A 27,286-nucleotide genomic window follows, 5' to 3' on the forward strand; every position below is an offset into this window, starting at 1 on the left:
TTTAAGTTATAGGGTGGAACAGGAAAAGGGATCTAACACATGCTAGTTATAACAGTGGTTGCGTTTATTTTTTAAGCTCATGTTAAGGCAATATTCAACTCATATCGAGTTCTGCCTCCATGATTGGAGTTTCATGGGTGTTACACCATTATAAAACCAATTCCATGTTTCTCCTTTCTCTGCTCCCCACTAGGCTCTCGACCCACTTCCCCGATTAGGGCAACCTTTCTCTAAGATGCTTTTGATGGATTCATAGTGTCCTAAACATCCCATAATAAACTATTCATCTAACTTAATTAGTACGAAAGTCAAATCGGCCAACCTGTTATAAAAGCAAATGCAGTGCCAACTTAAATAACCTATATGTGAGTGAATGTATTGACAGTGCCATGTGTTGTTTCAGAATCTAACTTAGAATGTATCCTTACTCTTGTAGAACTGGTTCGCTGTCCTTGGCCCAGCTGAATGTTCCGTCCCGTATGGTTATAGAGATACCTGTCAATAATAAGTTGATACGTATGAGTCGAGTTAGGCCAGTCTATACCTCACAGTCTTTTTTTTTTTTTTTTAAATCATCAAGAACTATTATGAGGTAGTTAAAATAAGATAATATTCTGTTTTTGGAAAATCAGGCATTGTTATTCTCCAACCAACAGAAAATTCAATGGAACCTTTTGCTACAAAATGGCGGCTTCCTGTTGATTATGTTCAAAACAAATATGGAATCTTTACAGCAGTGTGACACACACAGTCTGTGAAATTCCCCATAAAAATGAAATATATGTGTGAAAAATGCAAAAAAGGAAATATAACCAGCACATTTAGCAAAGGTTGGTCATAAAAATAGCAGCAATGGAATGTACAGTGAAACAAAAATATACCAAAGGTGCAGAGAAGGCCTCAGAATTTCTGAAAAACACGCATTCACTAAGGAGTTAATTCATAATTCACATTAATAGTTCTGTTATTTCATACCAGGTACAGTTTTCTCTCTATTCACCGCATTTTCGTCCAGTTCATCACTGGCCAAGAAATTCTGGATTCTTTTAACTGACACACTTGCCTAAAGAAAAAAAATGAATTATGGAAGTAGCAAAATGTCATTTGAGATTAACTTTTATTTCTTAATATACACTGTATACCTAGTGGATATACTTATACCTCCCTCTACTGTAATGTAACCTGTAAAGTGCTGAGTACACCTGTTGGCGCTATATAAATAAAATATGCATACACTGTATACTTACTGCACTTACTGTACCTCCCTCTACTGTAATGTAACCTGTAAAGTGCTGAGTACACCTGTTAGCACTATATAAATAAAATATACATACACTGTATACCTACTGCACTTACTGTACCTCCCTCTACTGTAATGTAACTTGTAAAGTGCTGAGTACACCTGTTAGCGCTATATAAATAAAATATACATACACTGTATACCTACTGCACTTACTGTACTCTACTGTAATGTAAGCTGTAAAGTGCTGAGTACATCTGTTAGTGCTATATAAATAAAATATACATACACTGTATACCTACTGCACTTACTGTACCTCCCTATACTGTAATGTAACCTGTAAAGTGCTGAGTACACCTGTTAGTGCTATATAAATAAAATATACATACACTGTATACCTACTGCACTTACTGTACCTCCCTCTACTGTAATGTAACTTGTAAAGTGCTGAGTACACCTGTTAGCTCTATATAAATAAAATATGCATATACTGTATACCTACTGCACTTACTGTACCTCCCTCTACTGTAATGTAACCTGTAAAGTGCTGAGTACACCTGTTAGCGCTATATAAATATAATATACATACACTGTATACATACTGCACTTACTGTACCTCCCTCTACTGTAATGTAACCTGTAAAGTGCTGAGTACACCTGTTAGTGCTATATAAATGAAATATACATACACTGTATACCTACTGCACTTACTGTACCTCCCTCTACTGTAATGTAACCTGTAAAGTGCTGAGTACACCTGTTAGCACTATATAAATAAAATATACATACACTGTATACATACTGCACTTACTGTACCTCCCTCTACTGTAATGTAACCTGTAAAGTGCTGAGTACACCTGTTAGTGCTATATAAATATAATATACATACACTGTATACCTACTGCACTTACTGTACCTCCCTCTACTGTAATGTAACCTGTAAAGTGCTGAGTACACCTGTTAGTGCTATATAAATATAATATACATACACTGTATACCTACTGCACTTACTGTACCTCCCTCTGTTGTAATGTAATCTCTAAAGTGCTGAGTACACCTGTTAGTGCTATATAAATATAATATACATACACTGTATACCTACTGTACCTCCCTCTACCGTAATGTAAGCTGTAAAGTGCTGAGTACACCTGTTACACCTAAGTACACCTGTATAGATAAAATATACATACACTGTATACTAGTAATGTGAGACCTCTACTCCATTGTAATGTAACATGTAAAGTGCTAGGTACACCTGCAGTATTATATAAATGCAAAATTTACAAAACCAAGAATGTAAAACTCTGTATCTATAATCACACCGTGTCACGTCAATACGGAACGGAAGAATGTTTCTTTCCTCTTACCTGTGCAAGGTTACTGATAACTTGCGGCAGCATGTTCAGAGGAAATCGTAAGATATTAAATAGAGAGAGAGACACGAACGCCTTCTCCGCGTCGAGGATATTCTTGTCATCCGAAGTCACAAACACCGCAAACGTTGTCAGAGCGACCTAAAATAGTTTGAGATAGGAGAAATGAATCACAAGATACTTTAAATACAGAAATGTAACAGAATATGGTCTATTTACAAAGACGGTGTGCTTTATTAGAAAATATCAGATATATCGTACAATAGAGTCTTTACTTTATGGTTTTTAATTAAACATGGGTATCACTAAATATTTTTTTTTTGTTTTTTACTAACAAACTGTATTGTGAGCTATAGCTGTAACTTAGTCATGTTTAGAAATGCCTTTAAAGGACCACTATAGGGGTTTTAACCTCTTCAGCCCAGCGGGAGGGGGGCTATGAGGGGGGGGGGGGGGGTTGGGACAGGACCTAATGACCCTATAGTGCCAGGAAAATGAGTTTGTTCGTGCTCCTTTAACCCATTAATGACACAACTTCTGGAATAAAAGGGAATCATGACGGAATATATCCGTCGTCTGTCCTTAAGGGGTTAAGACTGTTATCCTAGGATTAATATAAATGCAGAGCATGCTGTAACACAAGCAAATTCAGACTTCCTAGAAAAGGTGGTGGCCATATAGATTATAGGTTCATGGGTTGTTTTTTATTTATTCTTTGTAGGTGACTGTCAGGATTGTATCCTGACAACTATGTTTATCTTCATTTATTTATGTTCCTTTAAAAGAAGTTACAGCTCTCCACCACTAGTGGCCTCCCTAGCCACTAGTCACCTCAGTCCTTACCTGCCTAGGACTAATTACTTCAGCTACAAAAGGCTAGACCCAACTAACCTCATGGCCTTTACATTAAAGTTAATGTTTTTACTAAAACACTTCATTTCCTGGCTCCTGTGAACCTGCTTCAGACTTACCTTCAAACCTGCTCCATACCAACCTGCTCCAGACTTACCTTCAAACCTGCTCCTAACAATAACCTGCCCCACCCTTATGTATACTTCAAACCAGCCTGCCACTATTACCAGCCTTCCACTGTTACCAACCTTCCTATGTTACCAACCTTCCTCTGTTACCAGCCTTCCTCTGTTACCAGCCTTACACTGTTACCAGCCTGCCTTTGATATCAACATGCCTTTGTTACAACCCTACCTGTAAATTACAGACTGTCTTTATTATTTGCAAGTAACCTATTCTGTGGCATATTGCCTAAAGCCTGTTTTCCCTCAAGTTTCATAATATGTCTAAAAACACTAATAAAGTACCTGAAGTCAACCCTGGCATTAGTCTCCTATCTGACCTGCACAAGATCATGACAGTAACGTTCCGTCTTATATTTCAATATGTTTAAGACGTATACATTACCAAAAAGGGTGCGCTGGTCCAGGCAAAGGTGGATAAGGCGTTAAGGTAGGCAGACTTTTTTAGTACGCTGAGTTCTTTACTTCGGATTTCCAGAACTTTTTGTGCAAAAGACGGCTCCCAGGCGTACAGTTTTAGAACTTTAATTCCATTTAAGATTTCATTCATCAGTTTAATTCTGGAATCCTTGTATTGCATTTGCTCCACCTACAATAATCATAAAAACAAACAAACCAAGAAATAGTAACTTTTTGAAAACTTACATATTTTTACCGCTGATCACAGAGCAAAGTGATCACAGAAAAGCTACGTAAATTATGTTTTACCACAATGCAACATGGATATAAACTTTATTGATGGCTGGAAAGAGACTGGTTGAGTTACTGTTTAATGTTTCCTGTCCGCCAGCCTAGTATCTTCTACACAACAAGTAATTATTCCATAATCAGCCAATTACCTAATGGCTACATCCATCTCACAACTACAACCCTCTGTTTGAGTCTTATGAGATAGAGATTATTGCTATATAATTACAGCAAGGGCAGTAAAGATAAGTATTTCACTGCCTAGAGAACTTGGTTTGCAAATGCAATAGATGCATTCAAGGAAGGACCCGATGTCTTTTTGCCAAAGCAGAATACATAGACTTTTAATAATTGACATATGCTACAAACTGTTCAACAGGGGAGAAATTGGAATGTAATTTAAGAATCGATAACGAGTTTTTGCTTCGATATATGTTTTTCTGGTTTTATATCAAATTGATTGTAAAAATCGATGGGGAAGTGGGTAATGTATATTTTATAGAAGCGGTTCTTCATTTCTGTGTCTAGTCAAAAAAATTTAACCTTCATGCTATTTTAGTGGATCTCTTTTGGATGGAACCGGCACGTTATACTGATGTGAACCCAGGCGACTAACTACAGTGAGTTACTGGAGACTCAGTTCTTTCCTTAGTGTGAATAAAACCAATTTCACAATTGGAAGATTGTGTCTAATTCATTTTAGAACGCATCATAATAAAATGGAAGAAAAATTCTCCAAACTAATTTTCCCAACAAAGAATGGGTCACTGACCGAATGGCGTGTACATATAATGGGTCTCTACTGAAAAAGGTTAAGAGCCACTATTTTATAGCGTTGAAGAGTTGCAAATACTTACTTGAAATGCTCTTGTTTTCATAGCTATGAATGCATTGATGGGGATGAGCAGAACCATTACAGCTACTCCGGCTAATACAGAAGGACCAAGTGCCTGTGTAAAATAAACACAATGGAATAATGTCATATAAACTAGTCATATTTATTCAATGCCCAAGTCTTAAAGAAATAATACAAAATAATTTATAATTGTATTGTATATAGAGCACTCATACATTCTGCAGTGGTGGATACTGTGGGTAACATTGATATATAATATTAGTTGATTTGAGACGTTACGGTATTTCTCACTTTCCGTCTTGAGCTGTCTGCCATTTTTAGATCTTCTAAATAGGGACACTTTGGTGGAATGCTAAGTGGTCTTTCTACTTCCTGCCCCTTACCTCGAGTACAATTGGCCCTGCTACGGAATAAGTCTCTACACAGAACAATCCTTCCTCAAGACATCAGCATGCTGGTTTTAATGTCAGCGCATAAAGGAGTGGAAAATGTTACCCAGTTCTTATTCTCTTCTACCAGCTATGAGATGTGCTTGCTAGAAGAGTAATCACAGCAACAACAGTGCACATGCTGTAGTTGCTGTGCCAGAGAGCACCAGAACTGACTGCAGGACTGTTCTGCTTCCCCTTGACACTCAACTGTCGGCATAGCTCTTTGCTGACTCTATGTTAAAAGTCATATGACATTTCGATGTTCTCTAACAACTGTGTGCATGGTGGTATAGGGATCTCTTTCCTCTTCCTTTCTGTACCACGACCTTCTTTGCTTGGAGAAACAATAAAAATCTTATAAAATCAAAGCATTGCTAACACCTGAATGTTACCTGCCACAAGAAGAACAACGCCAAGAAGATTTGCAGAGGAGCGGACCACAGCATATTCAAGAAAGTGGTCAAATCTTGGAACCGCTGGGCATCTACAGACATCAAATTGACTACTTCTCCGACAGTAGACGTTTTTTTCGCTGCATTTGTGATTACCAAAGACTGAAAAAAGAATAATTAAAAAGTAACCAAATTAGCTTAGTGTGAAAGGCGCTTTTTAGATATTATCCAGGTGGAGCACTTACAAGTAAATTAAGTTGTTATGGTGCCAGGAAGTCCCTGGCTTTACTTTAGGGGTGAAACCATACACGAACGGTTCAACCCTAAAGTCTCATCTTCAGCGCCGGATCATTCTATCCTCTCCACAGGCAGGGGCTCTGCTGATGCTCTCAGCCAATCAATGGAGAGCCTCAACTGACCACTTTAACCCCTTAAGGACCAAACTTCTGGAATAAAAAGGGGACCATGACATGTCACACATGTCATGTGTCCTTAAGGGGTTAAGCCAATCGGTGGTGCCCTTGCCCACGGCACTCCTATTTCGCAAACGGATGTTGGATGGGGAAGAGATCTGGCACTGGAGAGGAGATTTGGGGGATAAACTGTTTGTGAATGGTTTAACCCTTAAAAGTAAGCCTGGAAAAGCCAATAAGATAAGCCATTTCCAGAAACTTCCTAGCACCATAACAACTTCATTTTGATTAAAAAACATATTTTTTTTTTCTGGTAATTAAGTGTATTTCCTTTAAAACAAAAACATCAAGCAGAAATCATTGAGTTTGTTTTGATTACACTCAATAGACATTCTTCGTCCTGACGTTAAAGGGATATTATAGTCACCAAAACAACTTTAGCAAGTTTTGGTTTATAGATCCTGCCCCTGCAGTCTCACTGCTCAATTCTCTGCCATTTAGGAGTTAAATCACTTTGTTTATACAGCTCTAGTCACACCTCCCTGCATGTGACTTACACAGCCTTCCTAAACACTTCCTGTATAGAGAGCTCTAAGGTTTACACTTCTGTTATTACAAAGTCTGCTTAATTTAGATTTTTTTTGTCTCCTGCAGTGTTAATAGCTTGCTAGACCTTGCAGGGGCCTTCTGTAAGTGATTAAAGTTCAATTTATAATGCAGGAGATAAAAATTTCTAAAGTAAGTTACATCTGATTGAAAATGAAACTATTGTGTTTTAATGCAGGCTGTGTGAGTCATAGGTGAGGTGAGGTGAGGTGATAGGGCTAGGGCTGCATAAACAGAAACAGAAGGACAGTGAATTGAACAGTGAAAATTCAGATGCATGATCTATACATCAATACTGCTTAATTAAGCTAAAGTAGTTTTGGTGACTATAGTGCCCCTTTAACTTGATTGGAGAGTGAAAGTAATGGGAGAAGATACCTTTCTGTAGATTATACCAGTGATGGAACTCCTCAGCCTCATGCCAGTTACAAAGCAGTATTGGAAATGTTGATGAAGAATTAAAGTTTGAGCCAAAGACGAGAGGAACATCAATACAGCTATACAGAAACCCCACCATGGGGGCGAATTCCTGTCCTTTATAAACGTTATCAGGATGCTGGGGAAAAAAAAAATGGCGAAGATGTCACAATATACATGAAATGACAAAATTGAAAGTGGTTTATATTGTGTGTCACCCAAACAACTACAGCTTATTGTATTTGTTCTGGGGAGCATAATCATTCCCTTCAGGATTTTGGCAGTAAACACAGTTTTTTTTCCAGAGAAAATGAAGTGCTTACATTACATCCTAGGTATACCTCCACTGGCCACTCCTCAGATGGCTGCTAGAGGTGCTTCCTGGGGCAGTGCTGCACAGTGTGACTGACATTTAGTGTCTCCACCCTCAGCATGGAGACACTGAACTTTCCTCTTAGAAATGCATTGATTCAATGAATCTCTTTGAGGAGACGTCGATTGGCCAGAGCTGTGTTTGGCTTGCGCTGGCTCTGCCCCTGATCTTTCTCCTTGGCAGTCAATCTTATGGGAAAGTATTGTGATTGGCTTTGAATAACACTTCTGATGATGTCAGATAAGCAGGCAGATCAGGGCAGAGCCAGCAATAGCAGACTTGTTCAAAAGTAAGATTTTACTATATTTAGTAGGAGCCAGCGGGGCTAGATGGTGTTTTAACACTATATTTAACATGTTTGTATTCCTGACCCTATAGTGTTTCTTTAAATATTTTGTTATATTTCTGGAACTGGTATGCCAGAGAAAGGATATGATTTGAACTTCAACTAAGCAACCGATCAATATATAAACAGCGGACTATTTGCAAGTGTACCCAAGACAGGCTGTAGCAGAAGCATTACATAGTAAAATAGTGCGTGTGTGATTTACCTTAGTAACTGGGGGTTAACAAAAGACAGAAGATCCTGGAAAAGCTTAAAAACTGAGCCAATTAAAAAGTAAGGTCCGAATGACTTGAGCAGTACTTTTATAAATGATGGCCCTTTCGACTTCTTGTTGTTGACTATTAAAACTTCAGATTCGTGTGCCTTGTCATCTGTGTGATTAAGTACGGCGTCCTGATTTTTGCTGTACGTCACCGGCATTTCGCTGAAATTAAAAAAAAAAAAAAAAACGCACTATATTACACACTGTATAAACATATCCAAATATGAAAATGTTATAATTCAATATCAAGGTGAGGGAGGCCTCATTGGTCTGGACTGGTAGGGCATTTCCTATTTTTATGACATGCATTTCCAGTTGTGACCACATGGGGATGTAGGATAAAGTGCAGCCTGATGGACTCACGTGTACTTTGTACTTTCTTGAGTATGTGTTAATACAAAACACATTGTTGATTCCTGTCCTGCAAGAATCCTATATATCACATATCAAACCTGCCCCAAACCTACTCCTCCTATCTCTTTCCTTCCTTGTTGCATTCGGACAGAACACATGGTGGAAAAGGCCACCTATTGTCCACTTGAACATCTGTCAACGATGTCCTTCTTGGATCCAACCCCCCCCCTTTTTATGCTAGCATTTCATCCCATTAGATATGCTGCCAAACCTTAAATTGCCCATGGCTAATTTGGAAAATCCTGGTGGGTGGCAGCGCACAGTCATGGTACCCCCTATAAAATATCTTAAATTTGCGGGGTATCCACAATGTTATATTACCCCCCATCCCCCACCTTCATAGCTATTGGGGTAGTGTCCAAAGATTATTTATTTATTTATTTATAAAATATTTTACCAGGAAGGATACATTGAGATTTCTCTCATTTTCAGTTATGTATTGGGTATATTTAACCATGGCAGGTGCATTCTGTAATGATGTATATTGCCAGAGATCGCTTAAAATATTTTATATTGAATGAAGATTTGATTATCTCTATAATCAGTTTAAACCTCCTTTCACTATTCATTGCTTCCCTTAGTTCTCCATTATCTATGACTTATTGGTTTACAAAATCATAAAAAACAAAAAACAAAATACACCTTTGGAAAAATGGAAACTGTAAATTTGGTCTAAAATCACAGGTGTTGATCCTCTGCCAGGAAATGATGGGACTTGCAGTCCCCCAAACTCTAGGAGGGTCAGCGCAGGTGTAATGTGAGCCATAACATACCGTAACTTGGTTTTCTCGATTTCCCATTCTTTAATTAGTTTATCCACAACCACGGCAGATGTGTCTTGTTCATTTAAAGCCCAGAGATCTTTATCTTCAAGAGGTCTTTTGTAGCCTAGAGAAGCCATTCTGAAAGGAAACAAAATGAAAGGTGTTATTTTAAGACCTAAAACAGTAACCATAGGGGTAGGGGTTGCATTGGTAAAGCCATGGAAGTGCATCTTTCAAGGCTGTAATCAATAAGGTGGTTACCCTGCGGTTTTTGTCTTTTTTTCCCCCTTTTCCTCACTTGTGACCACAGACGTAATCTATGATAAGGACTGGCCTCAGCTTACATTGCCAGCAGTCAATCTCAACATAATAAAAACTACTTCTTCTCATGTAGGACCTGATTTTGTTAGTTGACCTTCCATGACACATCCTTACATTTACCATCAGCTGGCTTGTGATGGCTACATGTATCTTCATGCATGTGCAAGATGCCTATAAAATCTTACAACGCTTGTGCAAGAATAGCTATGGAAGGTCTCGTGCTGTTGTTGGAACTGCTGTAGAACCCAGTTTTGTGTTATCCTGAATGAGCAAGAGTGTATGGCTGGCACAACTCTTGGTATGTGTAAAGTCCCGGTGCCAAGAAATACTGTGCTGATAATATGGCAATGTTAAGAAAGGACTCTCCCCCAAGTGCCACCATACAAGTAGACAAAAAAAAACTGGGAATTTGGGGGAAAACACAAAGTGAAAACTGAAGGTCTGTGGCCAGTCCAACTTTACAACATGTTCAAACTTGCAACCTCATACATCTTGTTGTCCTCCGTATGTATCACTCCCAGTGAAAATTCTATATCAGTAGTGACCATTATTCAGTAGTCCTGGGATAACTAGAACTCATACTTACTTGGTAAACCACCAGAAAGTTAGTCTTGACAAAAAACTAGCTTCGGATTCCGGACATGGATTCTGGAAGAACCAAATGCACAATATTGGTGAAATATTAAACGCTGCAAACTTATACTTATTCATTTCCTGTGAATACCCTGTATCCTTTTGCACCATAGTTCTTAGAAAGTTCTAGCTGGCCAACTGTATATCTGGTTTACCAGACAGAAGGGTAATTTAATGACCCATCAAAGAACCATCACACAATTTGCACCTTTGTTATTGTATGCGCTCAGTATATACAATTCCTTTTATATTCTTTTTGGAGAAATTGTCAGCTGTACTGTGTGTAAAAACTATCCAATCAATCTATTGCACAGGCTGCGAGTTATACTGTATCCATTATTATAACTATCCAATCAATCGACTGCATGGACCATGAATTGTATGGTGTCCACTGTGATAACTGGCCAATCAGCTGTTAGCCATCAATGACCGTCCTCTCATACTAATTAAGAAAAGTGTTGTTGGTATCTTCATTCTTTCTCTCTCCCACAAACCCCCACCAAGCATTTACATGCTGAATGTTGCCCCTCTAGTGATGCGGTGCACATGCATGCATGTCATAGGTCTAAAGATCATCTTGGGATTATGGTGATTTACATCATATGCCAGGTAGTGCCTTTACAGCTTTGCTAACAATGTATAGCTACATAAACTACCCCCCCTCACAAAAGAAAAACAGTTCAATTTAAAAAAAAAAAAATCACAACATTAAGCTACCTAATTCCCAAACTCAAACGTGTACTTACTGATTCACTGCTAACAGGGGAGAAGAATGGTCGAGCCTCTTTGAAACACGACAGAAAAAATTCCACAACAAGAAGTGAAAAATAAATATAAAACGTAGTAAATCTGAATTTATCACTGATATGTCCCTGGGGAGAAACAGACATTTTTGGTCATATGGTATATCAATTACTAGAGATCAAGTAAGTAACCTATGAATTATTGGTCTACAAATCTTCATAAACCTGATCAGACTTCTATGGAACATGCCATTCAGTTACAAGAGATAAGATTATACATCACAGTTAATCAAAGGATAGATCAGCATGAAAGCTTAGTAAATTGTATACGATTAAATATCTATAATAATAGTAATAGTGATAATAATAATAATAATAATAATAATGGAACTCAAGTAAATTGAAGTGAAATGATGGCCTGTCTGATCATGATTTTTATTTGATTGCTTGTGACCAAATGTAACAGAAATGTAATAAAAAAAAAAAATTATATTTACCTCTTTTACAGTAACTATTATCTTGGAGCGGAAAGGGATTATTGCACATATTATTGATAAAAACCAGAAGATGATCAGAACACCCGAGGATTGAACGCCTCGAAGCCTTTCGTATTGCATAAGAATCGCTGCCATGATCTACAAAGATAATGTGTTATTCTGGGATAGATTTAAAACATGGATACCTATTAGAAGGTAACTTTGTGCATGTTATTCACAAACGTGCAACGCATTCTAAAAAAAAGGAGGTTGTGACAAAACCGCAGCTCTGCCACTGTGCAGATGCATTCACACCAATTTCTTAGTTAAGAGCTGAAGTCACACTTCCTGGTTTTCCCGCTGTCCTTCACCTGGCACATCCCCAAAGAGCGCCCTCACTCGAACCCACCCAGTGACCGAGCCTCAAAGGAAAAGCCACAAGTCTCCTATTGGCAAAGACTTTTACCAGGTAGTGGATCAACATCATGAGTGTGACAATAGCCTAGGTGGCAGAGGTTGAGAGCTAACCCGAGATATAAGACATGTGGAGGTTATATGTGTAATTTAGTCTGTTTTGGGGTGTTTTGGGGTGTAATGGTGCCCTGATGACTGGCAATAACGAATTTAGCAGTTACTGATCTAGTTATCGTCAAGACTCAGGCGCTGGGGTAGGATTTACATTGTTCAAGCCATTGACCCCCTGTTTGGTTTATGTGTATAAAAGTGTGCCTTGTTCTCAATAAACAAGCTCTTATTCACCCTTCTCTAAGTCTTGGCTAGTGTTTGGGTAATAAAAAGAGGGACCCTTGGCGGAGACACTCAAGCTGAGTGCTGAGCTCTGTCAAAAAGGTGAAAAAGGGCACAAGGGTTTGTTTATGTGACTTTTCATATACAGCATGTGCAAGGGGAATCTGACACATTGGGATCCATATTTGGAACCAAAATAGATTTGGGGTTCTGTAAACCTTGGCAAAGTTCCTGAGCTGGAGGAACAAAAAAGAGCAGAGTGGGCCACTAGAAGCTTGATACCCTTTCAAACAACTCTCTAGTTTTGATATCACTTCCCTTGAGAAGACGACTCAGGAGAAATAGTCAGGAGCTGTGAATGTAAAAGGTCAATATTTGGCTCTAGTCAGGAAGGGATGTGTATGATTGGACCTGTGAGAAGGTCTCAAGTTCTGACAATATGGACCATTGAGCTAGATAAGTGGGGCTCACTTTTTATTTGTCCTATAGAGCCCTGAGCCAGACTGAAACTGCAGAGGACCATCAGTTACGAAATGACCCTTGTACGGTAAGAACAGAAGATAGACACTCACCATAGTGATACCAACTAAAAGAGGTGTTACAAAGTAGACTGGCGGTGGACTATCATTTTGAACAAGTTCATGAAACGAGTAAAACATGTCCGCCCAACATATTATCCAGAGGAGAAAGCCAATAAACTGAAAGAAAAAAAATAAAGCAATAAAAATACACTAAACCATAACGTCTGGTACAAACAAACAAACAAACAAACAAACAAACAAACGAAAGAAGACATCTAACCACCGAGTTAGTAAGCAAATTATTAATTATTTTTTAAGTACCAACTAGCAATGGAAGAATTATACCATCTAAAAGAAACAAGCTATTAACTAGATTGTGAATGTGGAAAAAAATATATATGTTTATCCAATTTGGTAAAAATTAAAAACTGTTTTGGACACAACACCTTTTGTTACTAAAACACATTTCATATTTCTCACCAAGTAGGCTGTAGGATAAAAGTTTGCTTAAATTTGGGAGGTGGATGGACCTGGTGAAATTTCCATTCTTTAACATTAGAACAGAGAGGCCTGCGTGGCCCCTTACTCCTTCCTCACCATTTGGCTGTCAGATAAAATCCCCCTTCTCACAACCAGGAGATGGCCAGGAACAAGAGGTCACGCAGTGGTAGCCTAATTCACACCCACCTTGTTACATAAACTAATTTATATGAATGTAAACATTTAGCACACCATCAACGCCTTAAAACTTACCGACTTGAACTTGCTTAAGAAGGACAGCACAATGTAACCTCTCTTATTATATTTTAAATAAATTAGATAGAATGGCAAAGCAGTCCAGAGGTAGATGCAAGGGATCCAAGCGACTACAGTATTCTGAAAGCATGGTGTCAAATCTGGATTATCCGTATACAGTGAGAGGTTGGCATCCTGTAGAAAGAAATTAAACTATGAGTTATATATATATATATATATATATACACACACGCACACACACACGCACACACACACACACACACACAATAATGTTAACAATGACAAACAAACTTAACTAGAGTTTATGATAAGAGTTACAGGACAACAGGGGTAACTCCTAAAGGGAAACTTCAAACAGACAACAAAGATACAAAGACAGTTGTGGAACAGAAAAGCTAGTTCAAATGTAACTCTTACTATTTAAATTAGAAACAAACAAACAATTAAGGTGGACACGTAAAGACACACGTTATGTACAAAATAATCATATTAATAGACTTGACTGAAAGGGTGATTGTTACTAAACTCTAGAAAATTATAGGAAAAAAATTATTAAATTTAAAAAATAAAAATAAACAAAAAGGATCTCCAATACTAGGGCACCTGGGCTTGGAAACAAAGTAATGCTGAATTACTTGAATGGTTGGCTGACTTGCGAAACGCGCGTTGGGGCTCGGATTCATTTACTATTTTGATGTAAAGATTATGCAGGGATCATGGCTTATATGATAGTTTAGGATTTGATGTCCAATTTAGTAATGGGAGCACTTTGATATTACCAGGTATCTTTGTTACAGTAAGTTAATCCAGCATTACTTTGCTTCCAAGGTTAGGGGCCCTCGAAGGCAAGGTGTTTATTGACATACCTTATTGGAGTTCTTCTTTTTTTAATTTAATTTAATACTTTTTTTTCTCTTTATACCAGAGTTTAGCAACTTTGAGTGGCTTATCACAATCACCCGTTTAGGTTTTCCGTCACCTAATGCCTTGGCTAATGTAGAACTGAGCTATCACACCAGCTATCTAAACGTGGAAGGCTACAGGCCCCAACTACTGGGTCAGTTTCCATCCGTGTTAGCTTAACCACATGAGAACCTTTGCACATTTACTCAACAGTGAACTGTAGTGGTTTTGGTGGTTGAAGTTCCTCTTTAATTATGTCCCTCATCTGTTATTGGTTTGCTCGGAGCTGAAGTGCGAACGTTGTAAATCCGTATTTCTCCCCGGCATGTGACAGAAGGAAAATGTAATCAATGACCACAATGAATCACGACTCCCGTCCTAGAATGTGACTCACACCAAGCTAAAGAATCACAGTTTGCATTTTTCTGTTGTATTTTTGTAATTCTATTAAAAGGGGAAACCCCAAATTTAATCTACATCGTCACGCCTGCTTGTGTAAGTCCATTGATGCAAAAAGCAGTCGTACTCCACCAGCTATAGTTGTCAGCATCTGCTTTTACACATTTTGTAACCAAATAATTATTAAAAGACTCCGGGATTTATACTGATATTCTAAGTTTACTTCTCTCACCTCTTATTCTGTCGGGTAGCTATAAGCAAGTACATACTAGTAATTCATTTACCATAATATATACATCTGAAAATAAGTTCAAGGAGTGGTTCCTATCATTCTGTGTCACCTCTCCTTAACAACAAAGAAGATAATTCACTAAATGTACGAGTTAACGTTTACTGACAAAGAGCTCACAAGATTCAGCCAATAAAGCCAAGTTGGGGAGACAGAAACGTTTCTTCTACTACTTTGTTCTTCGTTTGGCACCTTTGTAGTGAATACATCTCACCACGCATCCTATCAGTACTGGAGGATGTCAAATTCAAGCCAGACTAGGCAAATCAGAGAAAAAAAAAATCACCAGTTTGATTATTTTTTTATCTGGACTATTTTGGAATAAAATTTCCAATTCCATTCACAATTCCCTGCGAATCTCAGCTTAGCAGATAAACCCCCATAAAACAACCCACGTACGTGTTGGCTGATATTACTATGAAATCTGCACCTTTTGTTGTTTGGATAACAGTAGGCCTTGGCTGAGTGTAAAGAAATAAAGTAAAAATGTGGCTTGAATATTACATCTGGTCAAAAAGTACAAAAAAAGCTTATAGCAATGGTATAAAAAAATAAATAAAAAGCAGCCGGGCGCAGATGTCACGTGAAATTATAGCCAAACAATTTGTTGCGCCATCGATAAAATAAACCCAACACAGGTCTTGCCTTTACTATTAGCACATTTAGGGATAGTTCAGATTTTACATGGAGACCATGGTCACTAGATGGCGCCAAAATGAAATAAATGGAATTATAATTTCTAATAAAATTCTGAATTTGACAATTATGTAAATGAGATAAATTACAATGATCCACTTTTAATAATGATCTGCCTTTGTTTTAAACTGTATTCACAGAGAACATGTCTAGCCATTTTTAATTATTAGGTTATCCTCTTAGCAGTAACAGTATAGAGCTAGTTTCGCCATTTAATCTATTTATAATTTTAATTTGTTGTTATAAGTTGTTGTAATATCTGTTCGGATGTAGTGACATTGGAAGACCTGTCACTTGAAATGAAATTTTGTGCTCAGCCTGTCCCTCTCTTTGGCTGTCCCAAAGGCCCAGGCAAACATGAAACCATCACTGGCAAAGTATTTCTTAAAAAGTTAGAATTCAAAGTGAATTTCATTTTTAAGATCAAAATAGCCAACCGGGAAAAATTCTCTAAACCAGCTATGCTTTATGTTCTTGCCTTTAATTTAAAATTCACTTTCTATTCTCACTTTCTTAAATAAACATTTGTGAGAGGTTCTGAAATGCTCTAACCTCTCAAAGCATTTTATTTTCTTCTTCATTCTTTAGTGTGACACCAGAGGAAAATAGAATTGCTCAAATCAAGATTGTCCCACCAGATCTAGGACTGTTGGAATGTATGTCTGGGCACGCTGTGCACCACAATCACTACAGCTCATTTTAGGGGTTATGGAACTTAGGCGTTGTCTTCCTGTTAACCATCACACTTTTTTTGAGAAATTTGTCATACTCACTATATATATATATATATATATAGACCTATTTTATTATTATTTTTTGCATTTATATAGCCGCAACGTATTCCACAGCGCTTTACAATGTAGCACCAATGAGCTGAACTGTAATGGTACCTTGTGCAATTTTAAATATGTGATTTTTTGTTTTTTTTATTCCAATGAGTTTTTTGTTTTTAATGCAAACATTGTTTGGACTGCACTGCAGACCGGACTTTATACAAACGTTTGCGGGACTAACGCTAAACCACGCCTCTTATGCCTTCCCAGTAAAAAGTAAAAGCAGTGTTGTAGGTGAGCGGCTAATTTGTTGGTTTTGAAACCCCAGTCCTTTTTCGTTGGTCCCGTGCACGTTAATACCAACCAACGTCCCCTACCGACGTCCCCTACCACCAATTCTGTTTCAACTTTGACGCAGTGGAAATCACCAGAACACATTTCAATTTCATTGTATTGTTTTTTCCTTTGTTATCTCAGTAAAGAAACAGTTAATAGTGGCCTGTTGGAAAAAAAATCACTTTTAATTTTGACACTAAACTATTTTAGCATGCATACATATTATGCTAATCTGATCCATCCTTAATAGCCTTTTCCATCATCTAAAGAATCTCTCTTTAACATGTGCTGGAGTCATTAAGGCAAATGGCATCACAATGAACATATCCCATCAATGGGGGGATTGTGTTCTAATGCAAAGCAGACACTATTTATCATTCATTTGGGAACATATGGATCTTAATCAGAAAATTAATCTCTTAGCAAGAGAGCCCTGACATGCAAACTCCATGGACTGATATCAAATTATTAGTTCCTCCTCGTCAGTATATAGCTTAAAGCAAACCTGTCACCTACAATCAACGGGCCCTGGAACTGAACAAATTGGCTATTTCTCGGGTATACAAGGCTGGCACATGAAGAAGGAATGTGTACATGGGGTTCTGGTCACTGGAGTACATTTCAAGAGTTTATTCACTAAATACTGAATTGTGGTAAGTAAAAAAAAACAAAAAACATTTGGGTAAAAATATCTCTCCATTTGAGATCTTTTTTTCCGTCGTTACAGATTTAGTCTAGTGTTTGGAATTTTTATTGTCAATTGGCAACTGTCTACAGACAGTTTCGAGAATGGACAGATTATTCTTTTGCTTTGGTGTATCTCTTAAAGGGGCATTTAAGACCCAAGTACAAAACCTGTCCATCTTATTGACCAAGTGTGAAAATTTATGGAGGATTCCATGTTCTTGTGGGATCCTCCGCAGACCTTCACTTTGCACTCTTCAATGTTTGAGAGTACACCGGTGACGCAGCTTCATGTATCTTCATATGTCAGGAGCTGAGGATGAGCCACTAGACAAACTTCCTTGATTAGATCCTGCAACGATTGCAGGACCGACGTTCAGTGCCTCTAAGCTCTGGGTGGAGATACTGAATACTCCCCGTTAAGATGTATTGACTCACTGAGGAGATGCAGGTTGCTGCAGAGTGGCGACTTGGCACACAAACGCACTACTTTCTCAAAGCTTACTTATGGGGAAACATTGGATTGGCTGGGATGATCAATGTTGATGATCTCAGCCAGGGAGCTGGCCAGATGGAGACTGGTGCAACAACGTCTAAAATCTGCCTAAATCTGCTTTTTTATTGTACACGGGGGGGTCTGTCACTCACGTACTCCAGAAGAGCCAGATGCTCTTGCACTGAGCTATCCCGGCGATGCATGGAGATTCTGGTTCCTCTGAAAGCTGTGACCAATGACTGGCAGACCCCTGCTAAGTTAGCAAATAGTTTGCAAATGGCTTGAATACTTACATGGGAGGACACAAGGTACTACTGGCACAAAATCCTCTGCAACACACTGTAGTGGTTATGGTGCTTGGACTGTTCCTTTAAGAATCTTGTGTAAATATATATCTAAAAATGTTTGCCAATGCATTTAGTCTCAGGTTATAAAGAAATAGTTCAAGTCCATGCCAGCTTCACTATGCTGTAATGAACACACTTAAAGGGACACTCCAGATCACTAAAGTACTTTAGCTAGCTGAAGTTCTTTATGTGTGAAGAGTGTGTGTCCTCTTTTTTCATTTTACAAAAAGTGCAGATCTCAATCTAAATCAAAACTTTTTTTAAATTAAGCTTGTTACACCCCACAACCCTCCGGCTGTCAATCAGACAACCGGTCCTGTTACTTCCTGGTTTGGTTAGCTCAGAAGAACTAAACTCAAGAGGCAGCAATTGCTCAGAGCAACTGCCTTGCAAAGACTTCTCATTGAGCTGCATTGGGAAGTCTGTGATTGGACGGCCACAGAAAGTCTGGGCGGGGTTAGAAAGGGAGGGCTTGCAAAGGCTGCTGACAAGAGATCTACAGCTTTTGTAAGCCGTTTTTAGATATATCCCTAATGAAAAAAATGCGTGATTAAATGCATGCAAGTTTAATTGGACTTATATCTACCAAACAGTGATTATTATTATTATTATAATTATTTTAATTTGGGCAGTAGATTTATGCTGTTGGGCAGGACATGTGGAATATCAATGCTATATGGTACAGTGTAGCACTTATTATCTACATATCAACACAAATATGCATTGTGGATGCCTCAAATCTCAGCTGTGATCGAGGCATTCATCTTATAATACCATTGTAACTGAAATGTAGTGCTCTGGCTGGATGAGGATTGTATGAATTGAAGTCCACAGCATTTAGCATGACAACAGTTACAATCGCTGTAAGTTTTCTGATAAAATGACAATAAACCAATGCAAATATTTTTTCATTGTAGCATTGGAAGGAAGCCAGTTTGCTGCTGTTGTCCGTGAATCAGCCCAGTCCTCAGGATCCGGTAACCCAACTATAACCGGATATACATAATATACTTCACTGTTATGAAAGAGTTTATAATGTATTCTCATATGTAACGTCTGAATATTTACACTAGACTTGGAAGTAGAAAAATATTTGGCAAGGAGGTTATTGTGAAATAACGTATCCGAGAAGCGTCATCTTATTAACCCTTTAATGACCCATCATTCATGTATTAGTTCTTCTACAGCTATCATCATTTATTTACTTAATGAACAGTTCAGTTCGGCAATTTAGAGCGAGTTACGAAAAGTGACAGCCAATATATAGAGACAGAGGGAAGCTTAGTTTGACATGCTGGTACAAAAACTGCTGGAAATCGACTTGTCAGATACACCAGTAGAGACGCAATACGTCACGATGATGGGCATTGCATTAAAAGTGCTGCATTGCTGTATGAAGGAATACTATGCTGCAGGATTCGTCCAATATAAATGGAGTTTAAATTCTGACCTTCACATTGTAGCAAATTAAAATATGAATCGCCTAATTTAGGGTACAATATGGAATTTAGATAACGAACCCCGCTAACGTGGTTTCCTCTTTGCGCCCCCTGAAGTCTACATGTTACAGGGCAGCGCTTTTCACGTCCATCCCTTCAAGATGTTTATGTGTCCAGTAAAACATGATGCATCTGTCAACCCTGAGAGAACCCTTCTCCTGGGCCTATATCTATCATTTGAATCTATCACTTTTATACAGAGTGCTGTTTAGGATGACCCATTGTAAAGGGATAATGTGTATCAAGGCTAATAGATTATTAACTCTTTATTGGGGGGGTGGAATCGGTTGTTTTTAGGGATTGAATTAATTATGTGTATTGAAAGTTGGAATGGTAGGTTTGAAGCTGGCCTGTGGCTCAGAGCCTGAGGGAGTAGGGTATCTCAGCATTCTGCAACATTAGATCCTTAGGGCAGTGTTTCCCAACCCAGTCCTCAAGGCACACCTACCAGTCCAGGATTTAGGGATTACATAGCAGTGGCTAAGGTGTTTTTAGAAAAAAAAAAGAAAAAACACCTTAGACACAACTGGGTCACCCCTAAATCCTGGACTGGTAGGTGTGCCTTGAGGACTGGGTTGGGAAACACTGCCTTAGGGTAACTTGTTTGCACTTCATCATGTTTTATGATGTTATTTATGTTGTTAATTTTTTGGGTCATTGTCATAGTGATGTGATATAAGGGCATATGGGGGTTATTTATATACTCTGTCACAGGGTTTTTGGCTTTTCGTATTAACATTTATATTTTATTATATTAAAAAGCTGTGAACAGTTTTTGTTAATGAAATCCAAGCAAGAATTGTTGATCTGGAAAAATAGTCCTAACTTTTTTTTTTTTTACCTCATCTTTTTCCATTTGGAATAATAATTTGCAAATATTTAAAAAAAAAACAAGTGAATAACCTATTTCTCTTCCTTGTTCCAGAAACAAAAAAAATATTGGTGTCTTGCCTTACACCATATATCTATATAATATGGGGCCAATGGAGGCTCCCACCTGCCTCCATTGGCCCCATATTTTGTGCATTTACCCCCCCCCCCCCCCCCCCCACCATTAAACTATTATCTGTAAAAAAAAAATAACATTATATTTACTATCAGAAGTCTTTTTTCTTGTAAATCTTTTCTTCGGCCACAAAAAAAAAGCCAAAATAAATTCCTAAACAATGCAACGCAACTATTGAAATAAGAAATAAAAAACCCATCCAATTCACCCAATTTACAATAACAAAAATCCGATAGAACATAAAACATCAATCTTTGCCCCAATGTTATATATATAAAGCTAGCAAGATGTATTTTGATTCTACGGGGCTTATTCACTAAACAGCAAGTTGCAACGTTTCGGGAACCGAACTGCAAAATCTAGGAAGTTATGAGAAACGTAAAGTCAATTATTCTTAATATCTGTTCTTTAATTATGTTGTAGGCAGTAAAATGAAAATGATCCTGTTTCTTTTTAAATAGATTTTGTAGTCTGTTCTATATATCTCTTGTCATGAGCTTGCAAAGCACAGGATATCCTGAAGGCATATCACATTAAAGGAACACTTCTTTTAATTAGATGTGCTCCGATGTGCTCCGTACTGAGAAAGTTTCTAAAACATATTTATATTTCGTTGCTGGAGAGACTTTTTGCTACATCGTGATCATCCTTCAGTGGAGTCATCACAAGTAATGACTTTTGTCCTATCAGATGCTTTATCACAACATGCTTGGTATGAAAATAGAATCCATCCAAGAGGTTTCAGGCACACCATGTCCTAATATTAAGGTTACGAAGGTCACATGACCATGACGCAAGGTCAGAGCTGCGGAATTAATCGTGAATCCCCACGAGTGTTCTAGTAACTGCACAAATACTGTTCGAGAAGGAAACGTGGAGATCAGAAATAATTACACCGACAAGATATATACAGGGTTATTCAGGAAAGTCCGAATGGGGCAAAACCATTCGGCTGCTTATGGAGCCTGCAAAATCGGACTGCAAAATCCGGACGTTGATCGGGCTATTTAATAATGTCAGAATTTAAGGCACCAAACAAGTCTGGATTTCAGTCGAACTGAAAGCTGACGGATGACTGAAATCTGCACCCAAACGCTCACATCTGGGCCAGAATTAAAAATCTGATCTCTTTGCCCTCTGGCAATGCCAGAATGAGCAAACAAATAGTTAACTAACCCTCATTGCTGTGAGGGTTAACTATGTTGCAGATGGCCATAAGCCGATTGGGGGGTTTAACATGACACTCATATGCATAGGTGCTGTGCTAAAATATACAAAAGGGGGTATAGTGACCTCAACAGGGCTCCCACCTGCCTCCATTGGCCCCATATTTTGTGCAGTTTCCCCCTTCCCCCTCCCCCCCCCCCCCTTAAACTATTATCTGTAAAAAAAAAATAACATTATATTTACTATCAGAAGTCTTTTTTCTTGTAAATCTTTTCTTCGGCCACAAAAAAAAAGCCAAAATAAATTCCTAAACAATGCAACGCAACTATTGAAATAAGAAATAAAAAACGCACCCAATTTACAATAACAAAAATCCGATAGAACATAAAACATCAATCTTTGCCCCAATGTTATAGGACCCATGCAAAATGAGTTTTAAGGTGCAAAAAGAGCTTTATAAAGGCTTTCCATGATTTAAATTATTGCTGTTATTATTATTATTACAGTGCTCTAATTGGTTGGCTTTTTTTTTTTTTTTTGCGAATAGGGTTGTGTTGCCTTATTATGAACTTTATTCATTTATTTATTTTTAGGAATAAAATACAAAAGAGAGTTACAAGAAATAATTGTTTGCGTATATCCGTGATCAATACATCTCACAGCAATACGCAGTGTGTGCGAGTGTATCACAGAGCTCCACAGCAGTAAAAGTGACAGTAATGTGCAGTGCGTGGTATATCACAGAGCTCCACAAAAAGAAAACTAACAGTAATGTGCAGTGTGTGGTTTATTACAGATCTCTACAAAAATAACACTAACAGTAATGTGCAGTGTGTGGTCTATTACAGAGCTCCACAAAAATAACACTAACAGTAATGTGCAGTGTGTGGTCTATTACAGAGCTCCACAAAAATAACACTAACAGTAATGTGCAGTGCGTGGTCTATTACAGAGCTCCACAAAAATAACACTAACAGTAATGTGCAGTGCGCGGTATATCACAGAGCTCCACATCAGTTAAACTCCCAGTAATGTCTGTATCACAGAGCTTAATACGATAAAATGTATGGCAATGTACCGAAACCACCTAGACATAATTATAAAATACCTTACCCCTGGCTGTGCTCAATTACCTTTTAATTTGCCTAAATTATCATAAAGTCTTTGAAGTATTTGGGAAGACTGCTTTACCCCACCACACCCTCCCGACCACACCTCCCAAAGTGCTATAAGTGTCCCCTTTGGCCATTTGAAATGACAGAAGACATGTCCTGTCCTCTTACCTCAATTGTATGAAGTTGTTTGTTTGTATGTTTTACAAAGTCTCTTTATTAAGGAGTAAAGATGATTGACTCTGTTATCTTGGTTATTTCCAAACTCCTTAATCTTTATATCTCGGACTGGGAATGTAGTAGATTTGTCAAATAGTAAAATTTTTCCCCACTGCTTATTGAAATAAAAAAATACTTTACTTTTAAATTTACGATACTTTTATAATGAGCTGCACAGAAAACTAAAGTAAAATACATCATACCCCAGCCATTATTAGTTTTTTTTTTTTATTGTGTTTTTTTTCCCCGTAAAAAGTGAATATTAACAATTGGAAATTCAAAGTGAGTTTCAAATGTTAGGCCAAAATAGCCAAATTACAGAAATTCTTTTTTGGGCTAAAATTAGCAATTTGCGTAGAATTCCTGACAATGCCAGGACTGTTTTTAAACTGTTTTTTTTTTTGCTAGCAAATCTGCTAACACGATGTGTCGATGAAATTGTATGCTCTTTTAAAAGAGCACACATTGTAAATACCACGACAGATACCCGTTGACGGAACCATCCAGACACAAATAGACTTTAGCTTGCAGGTAGGTGGTCCTAAAGTCTGCAGTCTGTTGTTTTTCTACAGTTTATAAAAGTATTCATTTCAATAGCAATTGTCAAATTTTTCTTATTGGGGGCAGACTGAAACTTAGCGTTGGGGAATAAGGGGAGAGCTGCAGGCAGAATATCTACAGATGTTATCTCTATCCAGTAAACAGTGAAAATTACAGTCAAGGGAGTGTTTCTAAAAAAAATATACCCATGCTACAGTGATGCGGAATACATTGACTGTTTATAAATAAAAGTCAGAATAATATATAGAGAACAGAATTCTAATATTTTTTTGTCAAAGTGACATGTCTCTCTTCCTCAATATTTGTTCTATCCTCATCTGTTCGGGTTATCCAAATAGCAGTGTTTTATCAGCATTCCCACCAAACTACCATCTACATTAACTAACGAGCGGCATTGTGCCCAAAGATCCTTGGCGTGGTCAGGACAACAGAGGTAGCTGTAACTGCTGTAAAACCCACAGAAGGTATGTCCCTCACAACATCGTTTGAGACTGTATTACTTAATTACAGCTACATTGCCCAGAACATTATCAGAAATTGTCCAGCAATTCATTTTTTTTTGCTCATGTCATTGTGGCCAGCTGAATCTTGGGCAACTCCTCATCTCATTTGTGATGTCATTGCTGTCAGTACTGTCTTACAACCTACAGCTCCTCCTCTTTGGTGATGTCACATCTTTTGTATTCCGAAGTGCCGAATTTCCAAAGTGCCGAATGTACCTAATTACCCGAATTTCCGAACTGAACCGAATATTTTGCCCATGCACATCCCTATTGTAAGGTCATTGCTGACAGTACTGCATTACAGCTTACAGCTCCTTACCGTTAGTGATATCCCATCTTTTGTGCTATCACTGCTGTCAGCACTGTTGTAATGCTCTTAACCTGTTATGATATCATTGCATAAGACCGCACCCTGCAGCTCCTAGACCAGGGATCGGCAACCTTTGGCACTTCAGAAGTTGTGGACTGCATCTCCCATAACGCTCTAACAGCAGTAATGCTCGCAAAGCATCAAGGGAGATGTAGTCCACAACATTCGGAGTGCTGATGGTTGCCTACTCCTGTCCTAACCTATTGCACAGTATTATTGCTTCTATTTTTTTTGCTGATGTCATTGCTGTCTGCAATATCCTGCAAATGATGTCCTGTGATGATTGCATTGCAACCAGCAGTATTACTCAGCTCTTCCCTTTGCTGATGTCATCGGTGTCAGTACTATTCTGTAGCTCATGTAAGTGCATAGTGGGAACTGGATGAATTAGGCATACCATCACCTACCCATAAACCTTTTGGGCACCCCAGTTTCAGTGAATCCCCCCACTCTCCAAGCTATTCTGACCCTTATTGGGTAAAACACAGTTTGATACGATGTATCAAGACTAGCATCACTTAGAATGAGTCTAATGGCAGCTATTTTAGTGACGCAATGAAAACGTATCCCAGTGAAACTCATTTAGTTTATAAAGATCCTTCATCGGTTGCTTAATGCAACTCCCATAGGGCTCAGCCAGTCTCTTGGCACTCTCTGAATTTGCAGGTCTCTTCTACTGCTTAGCGACAGGTGCTTTTATAACACGAGACAGGCCTATCCTTAATCTGTCCTCTCTATTTCTCCCTATCTCACTGCTTAGTGAATACGCCTCAAAGAGTCACCTGGGGATCACGGTTGGGAAGTAATTTATTGATGAGACATCTGTCAACACTAAAAAGACCAACGGCTACAAGGACAAATTATATTGTGCAGGATCTGCAATGGGGATGAGCAGCTGTTTAAACAAACTAATAACGGTTTGGAGATGTCCAACAGCTATACAGCTTACCTACCGGTTATTAATACATTACTAGTCACTATATATATATATATATATATATTCTATTTATTTATTATTGTATATGTATACACACATGTATATACAGTACTAAAATAAAATGAATATAATATGCTTTTAAATCACACGTATAATTTACTGATTTATGTGAAGCAAAGAAGCCTCGGTGATTTCTGTATACAAAGTGAAATTTAAGCAACGGAGTGAATTTTCAACTCATTAATAGAGTACAACATGTTCTCAGCGAACAGATACATGGAGAACGTAACCCTTTCATCGCAGAGTTTTTATTGTATAATCTATTAAAAAGTTCACCATAACCTTGGACAAAAAAAATTAAATAATAAATATCGGATGTACAGTTTGTTCTTGCGGGTTACCAGCGATCAAAAATGACTACCAAAAAATTCAAGCTTCAACATGGAAAGGGCTTAACTCCCTGATAAAAATATCACTTAAATTTAAATTCTTAAAAGACCTCTCAAACAGTAAAAAGAAAAGGAAAAAAAAACTGAAAAAATGCTATATTGATCAGAGACCAATGCCCCGAGTCATGAAAGACACAAGGAGGGGGAGTAATCAACTCTCACTATAAAAAGTTAAGTGATTAATTCTGATTTAATCTGATTTCTCTCGAGTCATCAAAATTCAACCATTAGAGAAAATGTGAGCTGAGACAATGTAATATTTGTGTCACTCAACGAGACACACAGTATCCAGTTACTGCAGTCTAGTATCCCTCACTGCAGAGTATATTAAAGGACCACTATAGTGCTAGGAAAATAAACTCGTTTTCCTGGCACTGTAGGGTTATTAGGTCCCCCACCCTCAGGGTCCCCCTCCCGCTGGGCTGAAGGTGTTAAAACCCCTTCAGCCACTTACCTTAATCCAGCGCCGGGCTCCACCAGAGCTGGTGACCTCTCCTCTTCCTGCCGACTACAGCGCCGAATGCGCATGTGCGACATGTGAGACAGCCACTAGAGGCTGGATTAACCCTCAGTGTAAACATGGCAGGGTTTTAACCCTTTAGCTGCAGGGTTAAAACTAGAGGGACCTGGCACCCAGACCACTTCATTGAGCTGGAGTTGTCTGGGTGCCTATAGTGATCCTTCAAATTTAAGTCAATAAAGGCACTCAATAAAAGTCGTCTTATTTGTGCATTA

At 38.1% G+C, this 27,286-nt stretch overlaps 1 protein-coding gene across 1 annotated transcript in view; it reads right to left on the minus strand.

Moving 5' to 3' along the window:
• The window catches only part of ABCC3 (ATP binding cassette subfamily C member 3), an 85,262-nt gene that overhangs the window by 29,934 nt on the left and 28,042 nt on the right, over positions 1-27,286 (minus strand). Inside the window, exons 2-15 of the mRNA XM_063456079.1 lie at positions 13,803-13,979; positions 13,101-13,226; positions 11,803-11,940; positions 11,309-11,434; positions 10,516-10,577; positions 9,618-9,746; positions 8,374-8,592; positions 7,411-7,588; positions 6,014-6,175; positions 5,192-5,284; positions 4,033-4,236; positions 2,608-2,754; positions 976-1,063; positions 429-495 (exon numbers count right to left, since the gene is read on the minus strand). Of these exons, the coding sequence (XP_063312149.1) occupies positions 429-495; positions 976-1,063; positions 2,608-2,754; positions 4,033-4,236; positions 5,192-5,284; positions 6,014-6,175; positions 7,411-7,588; positions 8,374-8,592; positions 9,618-9,746; positions 10,516-10,577; positions 11,309-11,434; positions 11,803-11,940; positions 13,101-13,226; positions 13,803-13,979 (1,916 nt within the window). The remainder of the gene's footprint in view (positions 1-428; positions 496-975; positions 1,064-2,607; positions 2,755-4,032; positions 4,237-5,191; positions 5,285-6,013; positions 6,176-7,410; positions 7,589-8,373; positions 8,593-9,617; positions 9,747-10,515; positions 10,578-11,308; positions 11,435-11,802; positions 11,941-13,100; positions 13,227-13,802; positions 13,980-27,286) is intronic.

The sequence above is a fragment of the Pelobates fuscus genome, chromosome 5, assembly GCF_036172605.1.
Source record: "Pelobates fuscus isolate aPelFus1 chromosome 5, aPelFus1.pri, whole genome shotgun sequence".
In the NCBI taxonomy this organism is placed as follows: Eukaryota; Metazoa; Chordata; class Amphibia; order Anura; family Pelobatidae; genus Pelobates; species Pelobates fuscus.